The sequence below is a fragment of the Triticum aestivum genome, chromosome 7A (assembly GCF_018294505.1).
Source record: "Triticum aestivum cultivar Chinese Spring chromosome 7A, IWGSC CS RefSeq v2.1, whole genome shotgun sequence".
In the NCBI taxonomy this organism is placed as follows: domain Eukaryota; kingdom Viridiplantae; phylum Streptophyta; class Magnoliopsida; order Poales; family Poaceae; genus Triticum; species Triticum aestivum.
The window spans coordinates 82,966,863-82,981,372 of NC_057812.1; the positions used below are offsets into that span (position 1 = coordinate 82,966,863).

The following is a 14,510-nucleotide window of genomic DNA, read 5'->3' on the forward strand; positions in this document are numbered from 1 at the left end:
TTATCGGACCACATACATCAGTATGTATGATTTCCAACAAATTTGTTGCTCGCTCCATTGTTCCAGAGAACGGCATTTTAGTCATCTTGCCCATGAGGCATGGTTCCCAAGTACCAAGTGATTCCAAAAGTCCATCAGAATGGATTTTCTTCATGCGCTTTACACCAATATGACCTAAACGGCAGTGCCACAAATAAGTCACACTATCATTATCAACTCTGCATCTTTTGGCTTCAATATTATCAATATGTGTGTCACTACAATCGAGATCCAACAAACTATTTTCATTGGGTGTATGACCATAGAAGGTTTTATTCGTGTAAACAGAACAACAATTGTTCTGTAACTTAAATGAATAACCGTATTGCAATAAACATGATCAAATCATATTCATGCTCAACGCAAACACCAAATAACACTTATTTAGGTTCAACACTAATCCCGAAAGTATAGGGAGTGTGCGATGATGATCATATCAATCTTGGAACTACTTCCAACACACATTGTCACCTCGCCCTTAACTAGTTTTTGTTCATTCTGCAACTCCCGTTTCGAGTTACTACTCTTAGCAACTAAATCAGTATCAAATGCCGAGGGGTTGCTATACACACTAGCAAAGTAAACATCAATAACATGTATATCCAATATACATTTGTTCACTTTGCCATCCTTGTTATCCACCAAGTATCTAGGGCAGTTCCACTTCCAGTGACCATTTCCTTTGCAGTAGAAGCACTCAGTTTCAGGCTTAAGTCTAGCTTTGGGTTTCTTCACGGGAGTGATGATACGTCTCCAACGTATCTATAATTTTGATTGCTCCATGCTATATTATCTACTGTTTTGGACTATATTGGGCTTTATTTTCCACTTTTATATTATTTTTGGGACTAACCTATTAACCGGAGGCCCAGCCATTTTTTGCCTATTTCAGTGTTTCAAAGAAATGGAATATCAAACGGAGTCCAAACAGAATAATCCTTTCTGGAACGTGATTTTCTTCCCGAATATGACCCACGAGATTTGGACCCTACGCCAAGGAAGCTTCAAGGTGGGCACGAGGTAGGGGGCGCGCTCTACACCCCCAGGCGCGCCCCCCACCCTCATGGGCCCACCGAAGCTCCACCGACGTACTTCTTCCTCCTATATATATCCACGTACCCCCAAAAGATCAGAACAGGATCCAAAAACCTAATTCCACCGCAGCAACTTTCTGTATCCACGAGATCCCATCTTGGGGCCTGTTCCGGAGCTCCGCCGGAAAGGGCCGTCATCACGGAGGGCTTCTACATCATCATAGCCTCTCCGATGAAGTGTGAGTAGCTTACCTCAGACCTTCGGGTCCATAGTTATTAGCTAGATGGCTTCTTCTCTCATTTTGGATCTCAATACAATGTTCTCCCCCTCTCTTGTGGAGATCTATACGATGTAATCTTCTTATTTTTGCGGTGTTTTTGTTGAGACCGATGAATTGTGGGTTTATGATCAAGTCTATCTATGAACAATATTTGAATCTTCTCTGAATTCTTTTATGTATGATTGCTTATCTTTGCAAGTCTCTTTGAATTATCCATTTGGTTTGGCCAACTAGATTGGTAGTTCTTGCCATGGGAGAAGTGCTTAGCTTTGGGTTCGATCTTGCGGTGTCCTTTCCCAGTGACAGAAGGGGCAGCAAGGCACGTATTGTATCGTTGCCATCGAGGATAACAAGATGGGGTATATTTCATATTGCATGAACTTATCTCTCTACATCATGTCATCTTGCTTAAAGCGTTACTCTGTTTTTAACTTAATACTCTAGAAGCATGCTAGATAGCGGTCGATGAGTGGAGTAATAGTAGTAGATGTAGAATCGTTTCGATCTACTTGTCACGGACGTGATGCCTATATACATGATCATGCCTAGATATTCTCATAACTATGCTCAATTCTGTCAGTTGCTCAACAGTAATTTGTTCACCCACCGTAGAATACTTATTCTCATGAGAGAAGCCACTAGTGAAACCTATGGCCCCCGGGTCTATTCTCATCATATCAGTCTCCATCACTTTAATCTTGCTTTGCTTTTTTACTTTGCCTTTTACTTTTCACTTTGCATCTTTATACCAAAAATATTATCTCTATCAGATCTCACTCTCGTAAGTGACCGTGAAGGGATTGACAACCCCTAATCGCGTTGGTTGCGAGTAGCTATCGTTTTGTGCAGGTACGAGGGACTTGAGCGTGGCCTCCTACTGGATTGATACCTTGGTTCTCAAAAACTGAGGGAAGTACTTACGCTACTTTGCTGCATCATCCTCTCCTCTTCGGCGAAAACAAACGCAAGCTCAAGAGGTAGCAAGTGACAACGTGCTTGTCATTCCTCTTGAAGTTCCCTTTCTATCCCTTTGCCCTTTTCTTGAAACTAGTGGTCTTGTCAACCATCAACACTTGATGCTTTTCTTGATTTCTACCTTCGTCGATTTCTGCATCACGAAGAGCTTGGGAATCGTTTCCGTTATCCCTTGCATATTATAGTTCATCACAAAGTTCTAGTAACTTGGTGATAGTGACTAGAGAACTCTGTCAATCACTATCTTATCTGGAAGATTAACTCCCACTTGATTCAAGTGATTGTAGTACTCGGACATTCTGAGCACATGCTCACTAGCTGAGCTATTCTCCTCCATCTTGTAGGCAAAGTACTTGTTAAAGGTCTCATACCTTTCGACATGGGCATGAGTCTGAAATACTAATTTCAACTCTTGGAATCATCTCATATGCTCTGTGGCATTTCAAAAACGTCTTTGAAGCCCCGATTCTAAGCTGTAAAGCATGGTGCACTAAACTATCAAGTAGTCATCATATCGAGCTTGCCAAACGTTCATAACGTGTGCATTTGCTCCTGCAATCGGTCTGTCACCTAACGGTGCATCAAGGACATAATTCTTCTGTGCAGCAATGAGGATAATCCTCAGATCACGGATCCAATCCGCATCATTGCTACTAACATCTTTCAACTTAGTTTTCTCTAGGAACATATCAAAAATAAAACAGGGGAGCTAAACGCGGGCTATTGATCTACAACATAGTTATACTAATACTACCAGGACTAAGTTCATGATAAATTAAAGTTCAATTAATCATATTACTTAAGAACTCCCACTTAGATAGACATCCCTCTAATCATCTAAGTGATCACGTGATCCATATCAACTAAACCATGTCCGATCACCACGTGAGATGGAGTAGTTTTCAATGGTGAACATCACAATGTTGATCATATCTTCTATATGATTCACGCTCGACCTTTCGGTCTCCAGTGTTCCGAGGCCATATCTGCATATGCTAGGCTCGTCAAGTTTAACCCGAGTATTCTGCGTGTGCAAAACTGGCTTGCACCCATTGTATGTGAACGTAGAGCTTATCACACCCGATCATCACGTGGTGTCTCAGCATGAAGAACTGTCACAACGACGCATACTCAGGGAGAACACTTGTACCTTGAAATTTAGTGAGAGATCATCTTATAATGCTACCGTCGAACTAATAATAATAAGATGCATAAAGGATAAACATCACATGCAATCAATATAAGTGATATGATATGGCCATTATAATCTTGTGCCTTTGATCTCCATCTCCAAAGCACTGCCATGATCACCATCGTCACCGGCGCGACACCTTGATCTCCATCGTAGCATCCTTGTCGTCTCGCCAACTATTGCTTCTACGACTATCGCTACCGCTTAGTGATAAAGTAAAGCAATTACATGGTGCTTGCATTTCATACAATAAAGCAACAACCATATGGCTCCTGCCAGTTGCCGATAACTCGGTTACAAAACATGATCATCTCATACAATAAAATTTAGCATCATGTCTTGACCATATCACATCACAACATGCCCTGCAAAAACAAGTTAGACATCCTCTACTTTGTTGTTGCAAATTTTACGTGGCTGCTACGGGCTGAGCAAGAACCGTTCTTACCTACGCATCAAAACCACAACGATATTTCGTCAAGTATGTGTTGTTTTAACCTTCACAAGGACCGGGCGTAGCCACACTCGATTCAACTAAAGTTGGAGAAACTGACACCCGCCAGCCACCTATGTGCGAAGCACGTCGGTAGAACCAGTCTCGCGTAAGCGTATGCATAATGTCGGTCTGGGCCGCTTCATCCAACAATACCGCCGAATCAAAGTATGACATGCTGGTAAGGATCATGACTTGTATGGCCGACAACTCACTTGTGTTCTACTTGTGCATATAACATCTACGCATAAACCTGACTCGGATGCCGCTGTTGGGGAACATAGTAATTTCAAAATTTTCCTACGCACACGCAAGATCATGGTGATGCATAGCAACGAGAGGGGAGAGTGTTGTCCACGTACCCTCGTAGACCGAAAGCAAAAGCATTAGAACAACGCGGTTGATGTAGTCGTACGTCTTCACGATCCGACCGATCCAAGTACCGAACATACGGCACCTCCGAGTTCAGCACACGTTCAGCTCGATGACATCCCACGAACTCCGATCCAGCAGAGCTTCATGGAAGAGTTCCGTTAGCACGACGGCGTGATGACGGTGATAATGATGCTACCGACGCAGGGCTTCGCCTAAGCACCGCTACGATATGACCAAGGTGGATTATGGTGGAGGGGGGCACCGCACACGGCTAAAAGATCAACTGATCAACCTGTGTGTCTATGGGGTGCCCCTTGCTTCAGTATATAAAGGAGGAGAGGAGGGGAGGCCGGCCGGCCCTAGAGGCGCGCCCAAGTGTGGAGTCCTACTAGCACTCCAAGTCCTAGTAGGAGTCCACCAAAAGGGAGGGAGGGAGAAGGAAGGAGAGGGAGGAAAGGAGGAAAGGGGGGCCGGCCCCCTAGTCCAATTCGGTTTGGGCTAGGGGGCCGCACGCCCTGCCTTGTCCTGCCTCCTCTCTTCCACCACTTGGCCCATGAGGCCCAATACTTCTTCCCCCGTATTCCCGTAACTCCCCGATACTCCGAAAAATACCCGAATCACCCGGAACCTTTCCGATGTCCGAATATAGTCGTTCAATATATCGATCTTTACGTATCGACCATTTCGAGACTCCTCGTCATGTCCCCGATCTCATCCGGGACTCCGGACTACCATCGGTACATCAAAACACATAAACTCATAATACCGATCGTCACTGAACGTTAAGCGTGCGGATCCTACGGGTTCGAGAACTATGTAGACATGACCGAGACACGTTTCCGGTCAATAACCAATAGTGGAACCTGGGTACTCATATTGGCTCCCACATATTCTACGAAGATCTTTATCGGTCAAACCGCATAACAACATACGTTGTTCCCTTTGTCATCGGTATGTTACTTGCCCGAGATTCGATCGTCGGTATCTCAATACCTAGTTCAATCTCGTTGCCGGCAAGTCTTTTTACTCGTTCTGTAATGCATCATCCCGCAACTAACTCATTATTCACATTGCTTCCAAGGCTTATAGTGATGTGCATTACCGAGAGGGCCCAGAGATACCTCTCCGACAATCGGACTGACAAATCCTAATCTCGATCTATGCCAACTCAACAAACACCATCGGAGACACCTGTAGAGCACCTTTATAATTACCTAGTTACGTTGTGATGTTTGGTAGCACACAAAGTGTTCCTCCAGTATTCGGGAGTTGCATAATCTCATAGTCACAGGAACATGTATAAATCATGAAGAAAGCAATAGCAATATACTAAACGATAAAATGATAAGCTAACGGAATGGGTCAAGTCAATCACATCATTCTGTAATGATGTGATCCCGTTAATCAAATGACAACTCATGTCTATGGCTAGGAAACTTAACCATCTTTGATTCAACGAGCTAGTCAAGTAGAGGCATACTGGTGACACTCTGTTTGTCTATGTATCCACACATGTACTAAGTTTCTGGTTAATACAATTCTAGCATCAATAATAAACATTTATCATGATATAAGGAAATATAAATAACAACTTTATTATTGCCTCTAGGGCATATTTCCTTCAAAAAGTTTATGCATCTGCTGCTTCAAGCCGATCCATTTAAAGAGAAGGTAAAAATTGCAGGTGCCGAGATCAAGATTTCAAGAAGAGAAGTTGTTGAAGAGCATAATGAACATAATCTTGAGGCCGAGAATTCCGTCGAAGCTACAATGAAGACGCCAAGGACAGGGGGCAGCAAGCAAATCCAATGATCGATGAAAGTGAACCTAAAGAGAACAAAGGCCGAAATAAGCGCAAGTGTAAGAGATCAAAAATCACCTTCGTTGAACTATTGGATAAATATCAAAAGAAGAGTGAAGAGAAGAATGCTTATCGGCCGAATCATGCAAAGAAACCAAGATCACCCCTGAGGCACAAATATCAGGATCGATATTGGCAAAGTGGGAATTTTTATGCAACATATTCATATCCTTATTTTGGGCCGCCAATGCGAATGCCGTGGATGCCTCCCTATGTTTATGTAGATCCAGATCCATCATGGGACAGGTATGATACAAGGTCACATTCTCTATCTTATTTTAGACCATCTCACCAATATTATGCAGCTCCGAGAAAAACAACATTTGAACAATCACATGTTACAGACCTTTTCAATCGTAAGGAATCGGTACGGATCTCAAGGAAGAAGAAAGAGGTAGTCAAGCAAGTTTACCGCGTTAAAAGAGATGGTCGTAAGAGTGGTACTTCGGATTTGATCTCAAATAAAAAGAGCCAATGAAAGTGTTGACATTGGCTACTACACGCAATGAGATGAAGCAATCAATTGTTGAGAGTCAAAGTGCCAAATCTGAAGAAAAGAAGTTGCCAGTGCACAAGGCCAAAAAAGAATTGTCATTGGTCGTAACAGAATCACAGCCGAGGTGCCCACTCGGCTTATCGTATTGGCAAAAGAAGGAATTACAAAATCTTAGTGCACAAGAGTTGAGAAATAAGAACATGGCATGGGTTCCCAAGAGGATCAATCAAAACAAAAACGATGTGGATGCTTCTATTGCAACAACTATAATAAAAGTGAAGAAAGAGAAGGATGGAAGCAACAAAAAATTAAGCCAAAGGTGTGCATCGCAACATCAAAATCTTCGGTTAGCACATCATCCATTTCCTTCAACCATGCCATTGATGCCTTTGCCATGGAATTCATCCCTAGGTATGATCAATTACCTTCCATGGATTCATTTCAATCCATGGACGCGACATAATTTTCTGCATCATGAGAGGGTATTACCAAATCTCTATACATTTTATCAGCTAATTTTTGTTGCTAATCCAAAGGGCCGAAATATTTAATTTTTATTTCATTTGTTTATTCCGGCTATACATACTTTGGTCGGTGAATTCTAATGAACCTTATCGTAATGGCTGATATTTATCTATCGTCCTAAGAGTATGCATGTCAATGCATGGCCGATGTGGTATTCTAACATCGTCCTTAGTTCGATTGGAGAGCGAGACAAGGTATGTGCTCATGGAAATTTATATGTATGCATATTTTATGATTGAATGGAGTTAAGACATAATGACCGATGTCATTGAATACATGTTGCATAGACCAATTCATAGTTGCGGAAATGGTGAGTGGGCTTATGCTCTGATTTAATATATATGATTTGGCCTACAAATATTTCTAGTCTATGAGAGACCAAATCATTGTTGGTTTCATTATTGAGCATCGGATTTATGACATGCATATTATTGATATTAGCCTTGTCTCTCTAGTACTATGGAGATTATGTTTTGATGGTTGAATTCATAATAGCCAAGGTGTTGATGTTGTTTATATATCTTCTTATGGTGCAATTTTGTGAAGCCTCATGCCACTTAGAATATTTTTTGCATAATTAATCAAAGCCGAATATGCATTGTTATTCGGATTGAACCTTTTACATGCTATACGTGTGATATATATTGAGGCTTTCGGTGATTCATTATGAGTAGTGCAATAAATATCCAAGAGTTATCAATGTTTTAACAAATCACCTATAGTTTATCTTGAGGTATGTCTAGATACAAAATTTACCTTGGGTTGCTTTAAAATTGTTCATATGTCTAGACATGACAATTTGAGAGAGTTGGCACAGCAAGCATCCGGCTACTATATTAATCATGGTGTATTGCATTTCAATCAATAGCCGATGCTTAGTCTCGTTGACAGAGGTAAGGCCGAACCGAAGTCCACCGCTTCGGCCACTAATGAATTTTTTATGCAGCCGAAAGTCAGGATTGAAGAAAGTTTATTGTTGATTATTTGCAAAATCCTAGCAAAAGGGTGAACAATATGGTTCGGAGGATGACCTTGAGATACATATATATGGAACTTTATCATCGGATTGTTAATGAAGTTGAGAAGGTTTCATCCAAGTTTGCATCAAGGATTCAAACAAATAATGGCTGATATATATTTATCGCCCTAAGCACATGCAAAGTGGCCAATGGAGTGTTGACATCGTCCTTAGAACCAACACGGTACAAGTTATTTTTCGGCACACTAGTTTTGCCGAAAAATAGGGGGCATGTGTTGACGCTCGACAATGGCATGATCGCAAAAAATGACTTGAGTCTGTAGCAAGATAAGGTCAAATTCATGACTTCATGTCACCATTGGATGGCTCTCTTCAAGCTGGTCAAAATAGATATAGAGATGGTCCAAAACGGAGCTCGGATGCAAAAGTTATGACAATTTTAGAGATGCTCGTATTGACGTCAGATTAAAGAATGGCATGAAACCTAATTAAGATGACCTCAGATGGAAAAAGTTAAAACAGCAAAGTTCTTCGTCTTGTTGATACGAACGATTTTGATATAAAAATCGCTTCCATACGAAGTCGTATGAGAGTTCTACAGCCAAAACTATACGCCGCAGCACTGCATGGCCGAATCATCCGGACCGGGGTCCAGATCATCCGGCCGAGGGCCGAACAAATAACCCAAAGAACATAAGCATAAAGATAAAGCCATGATCTGGGTGTAGCCCCGGATGATGCGGGTAGAATCGGGACGATCCGGACAAAGACTGGACGTCCGAACAACTTTTTCAACTGCAGACTTTATGAAACATCCCGAGACACCCTCAAGATGACCTCAAATCGAAAAGTGTTCAGCGACAAAGTTGTGCGCCTCGTCGAAACGCTTGATTTTGATAGAAAAATCATCTTAATACAAGTTTTTATGAAAAGTTACAACCCGATTAGTGGACTGATGTCAGAAATCTAGCTTTGGCCGGATCATCCGGGCCTAGAGCCGGATCATCCGGGCCTAGAGCCGGACATCCGGGTCGGAGGTCGCAGAAATCTGGGTTTGCCCGCATCATCCGGGCCTAGAGCCGGACATCCGAGCTGGAGGTCATGAGAAGTCCGAATTTGGTTAGATTTTGATGATTTGGACGGCAAGGCAAGTCATTTTCTTGTACGGGAAGTCAATCCGCCTCTTATATAGATAAGAGGTGACGGCCGATTGAACAACACACAATAGACAAAATCATCTACCACTTTTTATCTTTTACCTTCTCCCTTGTTCTTCTTCTTCCTCGTTCGTCATTCGTGCTTCTTGTTGCAGGGCGCCGAACCTCGAGTTCCTAGGGGCGATCAGGTCGACCTAGGGCAGCCCATAGCCGCCGCACGCCCTGACGGGGTCCCTCCCGGGCGTGTGGGGATTTCGGATCCTCAAAAGCATCTGTTGGTTGTCCTGCGTATCGCGCTGCCGGTCGGGTATCCTTCGACGTGAGCTGCGGTGTATCACCCCTGGCGTCGAGGGTACACGGTGACATGTTCGTGTGCAAACAATAGTTTGTTAGTAGCATGATCAGACTTGATTTTTAGGTTTTCGTGAACACAAGTAATAAAAGGTAAAATGATGATCTGTTTTCACCCGCAAAAAAATAATGATAATCTGTTTTGGGCGAATATGTTGATCCTGCCTGGCTATAGTAAAAATCATTGTTTCATCTGGAGGGTGGCTTACACTAATCTGCCAACTCTCGGTTGAAAATTCGGAGTGGAATGGAGGATGCAGATGTGTGCGGAAGGGTGAACGAGGGTGGTGGTACAACACTGATATAAGAGTCTAATTGTATGTTTGTAGTGGAATTGGTTCACCTGATGGATGCATATTTTGGACCAGACGTAGCCCTTATTGCTGAGTGTAAGCAACTGTCGCTGGACTCTGCGAACATTAAACCCATTAAGGCGCTAGAATGATGGACAACCAGCTACGCCATGTGGCGCATGCTGGTTAGTCACGGTGAATTTTTTTTTAAATGGTAGTGAGACTTTTTTGGGGAAAAAGATTTTCTAGGCTTTTCCTTTATCCTTTTAAGATGGTTGTGATGTTCACGTGACGCGAGAATTTTTTTTTTGACATAATGATGAGGCATGCATGCTTTCTCTCAAGCAGCCCGCAATGGCGGGCCCCAATCACTAGTCTCCTTTATGCATTGCTTTTGGGAGGCTAATCAGGTGGCTGCTGATGACATAGCTAGGCACTCTTTTAGCTCTAGCAACTCCGGTACTTGGGATACTGAGATCCCTGACTTTATTTCTCACCTTTTTGTAAATAATATGATAATCATATGAGAAATAAAGTCTATTTCCGCTCCCTCCTGCTAGGGTTTCCACCGCCGCTCCCAAAAGGTCCCGACCCGCTCCCTCCCGCTAGGGTTTCCGCCGCCGCCCTAGCCCCCTCCCGCCGCCACAGGCCGTCGGCGCGCGCGCCCCGGCCCTTCTCGCCCCCCTCTTCCCCTTCCCCCTCCTGTTCCCGCCCCTGCGCCACCTCCCCGGGAGGTGGCCGGGGCGGCGCGCCCCCTCCCCTTCCTCGCGGACCCCCTCTGTTGGATCTCCCCCGCCGCCGCCGGCGGATGCCCCAGGTGCTGGCCCGGGTGGTGCCGGCAGCGACGGGCCCTTCTGTCCCCGCGTGCTCGTCCCCTTCCCGGGGCAGGTGACGACAGCGGTGCTGCTCGGCTGGGCGGCGGCCCGGCGACTCGGCGGCGGTTGCTGAAGGTGGGCGAGGCGGCGGTGTTGCGCTTGGTGGCAGGGCGACGTGGTGACGTGCGGTGGCCGGCGGTGCGCCCCCGGTCCAGATCTGGGCCCTCCCGGCCCCATCTGGGTCCTAGCGGGCTGGCCATTGGCATGGCTTCGACGTCCTCTACGTGGCGCAGAGGAGGAGCGACTCGGACTCGAGGTGGTGGCGCCGACGGCATGCCTTCTGCAGCGTGAAGGCGGTAGCTTTACGGGCATCGACGGACCCGGACAGACCTGTGGGCCCACGGGACCGGTATGCTCCTGCTGTCACGCCCGGTCGGTTACCGCCGTTGACGGTGGCGGCTGGGCCCTCCCGCGTGCCGACGATGCTGCTGTCCCGAGTCCCGGCTCCTCTTCTTCGTTGAGCAGGCCCCTTTTGCGGTGCCGTGGTGAGACGGCGCGGAAGCTTCAAGACCGTTTTGGCGCAGAGTGGTGGTTTGTTTGGTGGCGTGCTCCGGATCGCCCGAGGTGAAGGTTGGGATCGGTAGAAATCCATGTCGGCCGAGCCGACTCCGACGCGGTGGTGCCTGACGGAGCCACCGAACCTTCCTGGAGGGCGTCGGAGGTACCCTTTCTCTCTCCTCGTCGTGTACCGGGGGAAACCCTTGGCAGCAGCATCGTCATCGTCGCATCCCTTCTTGGAGGTGTTGATTGGTACCGGCGCTCCGGAGTATAGGAGCTTAGTGGAGGATCCCAGTGGGCGCGGCGGTCGCGAAGCTTCTTCGTTTTTTTGTTGATCCACCGGTGTCGGCTTTTGTTTCTTTTCTTTTTCTCTTTCGTTTCTTTTGGGCGTGCATGTGCTGCTTTCGCCCCAGCACCGGTTGTATCGGTGATGTTTGCTTTATAATACAAAGCGGGAGGAAACCCTATTTCGTCAAATAAAGTCTATTTTCTGTCAAAAAAACAAGGGTGGTGGTTCCTAAAATGGAAGTATGTAAGGAAATGTTGGCAAGCGGTGCTCCTTGAGAATCAATGCGGCACAACAAAATAAATAGCTCAGCGAATCAAATTATAATATGAAAACTAAAATTGCCCGTGTTTCTTTGAGTTTGGTGGTCTATCCGCATCAAAGTGCAGGTGACCTGAGGAGCAAATTTTTGTTTTGCAGTACTGATAATATAGATCCATTAACTACCTCTTTTATTTTCTTTAAGTTTATATCTAATAGTGCAAGTACACTTCATTATTCCCACAAAAAAAGTAAATATGTGTTTCCCACATATACAAATATCAAACTCATCAAGCTCCTTAGACGCAATGACATATGTGATGTGTTTCCCACACAGACAAATGTCAAACTCATCAGCTCCTTGGTGGCAAATACATATATTAATAGACTTGCCATGTTACTACCTATTCGTACAATGACAAGTTCATCACTGTAAGACTGGGTGTTATCCATATGGGACTGGGCCAGCTGCACCAAAGCTGGAATACAATTTCTTCCGTACTGTCATCATCCAAGTTGAGAACACCTATGTCCCGGGGATTCGGCTTATACCTCCAATTATGTTGCTCATCATCTGCGAAATAGACACAATTTTCCTTCAGTTGCGGATATTCTTCAGCATTAAGGTACTGTGCCTGATTACGCCCAAGAAACAACACGTGATGTTGCAAGCCATTTATTTCCACAAGCTCTTCTGCTGCCATATCAACTTTGTATAACAAGATTTTTCTAGTTTTAATAGCTATGAGGTCCTCAGAAGCCGCATCTATTAGTTCAATCTTTCTGCGGACTTGAAGCAGGCCGTCACACGGTGCCTGAACAACATACCACATGTCCCAGCTAATGTAATTGTCAATCTCATCTATAGTTATGTTCCTCGTGACGGTAGGGCCAGTGAGATCAAAAGTATCAATTCTTCCAGTTCCCGTGAATGCATACAATAGATCATGCATGTAGATGCATTGTTTATAGTCCCAACCAGGGGGCAGCAAGGTCCACTTACAATCTCCTATCCTTGCAAACGAAAGCTCACCTTCTGGACCGTGGATGAGAACCACAATGTAGCTTCCTGCCGACGGATCCGGAAAGATAAATGCCCTGACATAGAGGTGGTCACGAAGCTCGTCGGGAGCATAGGTTAACATTTTGGGATCAACGAGTTTGGAGCCTGAGTCCGCACAGTACACTTGCTCGGGCAATCCATACTTAACAATTGTACCTGCATCGTCAAAGATTGGCTCTACATAATCGATGGTGATCACCGGCGGGAGAGCAATCTGTTGACCAGTGATCGGATTGATAAGGTGGAGCTCAGACTTGTCATCTGCGGTAACTAGCCAACCATGCGAGGACCCAATCAGATACCTACTGCGGATGGGTGGATCCGGGAGAGTTAAATTGTAGACCCTCTTCTCCGCGAGGCTGTAGAGACAAGCGACGTTCTCACCAGCAGATTCAGAGGTGTAGAGGAGGCAAGGCGTCTGAGGCCGTTTGTACAGCTCAAGGTCGTTGCATAGGCTGGTATACGCAGAGCGCCAGGAGGTGCTGACAGAGGCCGCACGCATGAGGTCAGGTATCTCGAGGAGTGAAAATATTTCCATCAATACATCCTGCGGCAGCTCCGGCAATTTTCTCACCACAGTTTCAGTTTCCATCGGTGGTGAGACCTTTCTGAATTTCCCCAGTGAATCGGGAGAAAGAGCCAGCAACTTGGGCAAAATTCTCAGGCCCAAATGTGCAAAGCTCACTATCCTGGCTACGCTACAGCAGGCCTCCATTGGAGCAATTGCAAAACTCGGTCTTGTGGGAGAAGAATTGCTTCAGCGGCAAACCAACGGGACTTGGCTTGTTGTATATCTAATCTGAGAAGAAGCACACCGTCCTGGCTGCACTTATATAGAGAAGCCTGTCCAAGTCCAACCTCACCTGTGATCCGATTAGAAGAAGGGGTCCGGATCCAAGGAGGAAGCGGCTGGGACTTTGCCGTAGAAACTCTGGAAAAGATCCGGAATTCGAATCCGAGCAGTTACCTCAAGGGTTCCCGTCGATTGCTCCACTGCGCCTTGGAAGGATGCCGGCCACACCACCCAACGACCGGAGAGGCCCGGACAACCAGGAGTAATTGGCAGCGGAAGGTGGCTCCGCCGTCTTTGTCGCAGGCGGCGGCGCTGTGGGGGCAGGCAGGGCTGTGTCGCGTCTGCAGAGGTGAGCGGAGGGGCGTCTGTTTTGCACCCGAGCGCCGTGTGCTCATCGCGAGAGATCGATTCATTTTTAATATGTTTTCGGAAATATTATACGACGAACGTTCACCAGCAGATAAACCCAAATGAACGTCTTATCAGCCGTCACAAGGATCTTGACGCAAAGGTATTTTCTCTTCACGGTTTTCATTCGTCTTTCTATTCCTTCTTCGTTTTTATTTCCTTTCTTTTTCAATTTTCACTCTTTTTTTGCTTTTCTTTCTTTCTTCATTTTTATTTATCTCTTTTTCGATTTTTCATCAGTTTTCTTTTGTTTTTCATGTTTCTTTGATTTTCTC

General features: G+C 45.2%; 1 protein-coding gene across 1 annotated transcript; it reads right to left on the minus strand.

The window, feature by feature from the left end:
* Positions 1–12,152: 12,152 nt before the first annotated feature.
* LOC123151480 (F-box only protein 7) lies at positions 12,153–13,925 on the minus strand. Its single transcript, XM_044571179.1, has one exon. It carries the CDS (start codon positions 13,747–13,749, stop codon positions 12,376–12,378), a length of 1,374 nt encoding a protein of 457 aa, XP_044427114.1. The 5' UTR covers positions 13,750–13,925; the 3' UTR covers positions 12,153–12,375.
* Between the last annotated feature and the right edge of the window lie 585 nt (positions 13,926–14,510).

Bases quoted from the DNA above. Each gene is read 5' to 3' on its own strand.
- LOC123151480 (XM_044571179.1), bottom strand. From the start codon at position 13,749: ATGGAGGCCTGCTGTAGCGTAGCCAGGATAGTGAGCTTTGCACATTTG.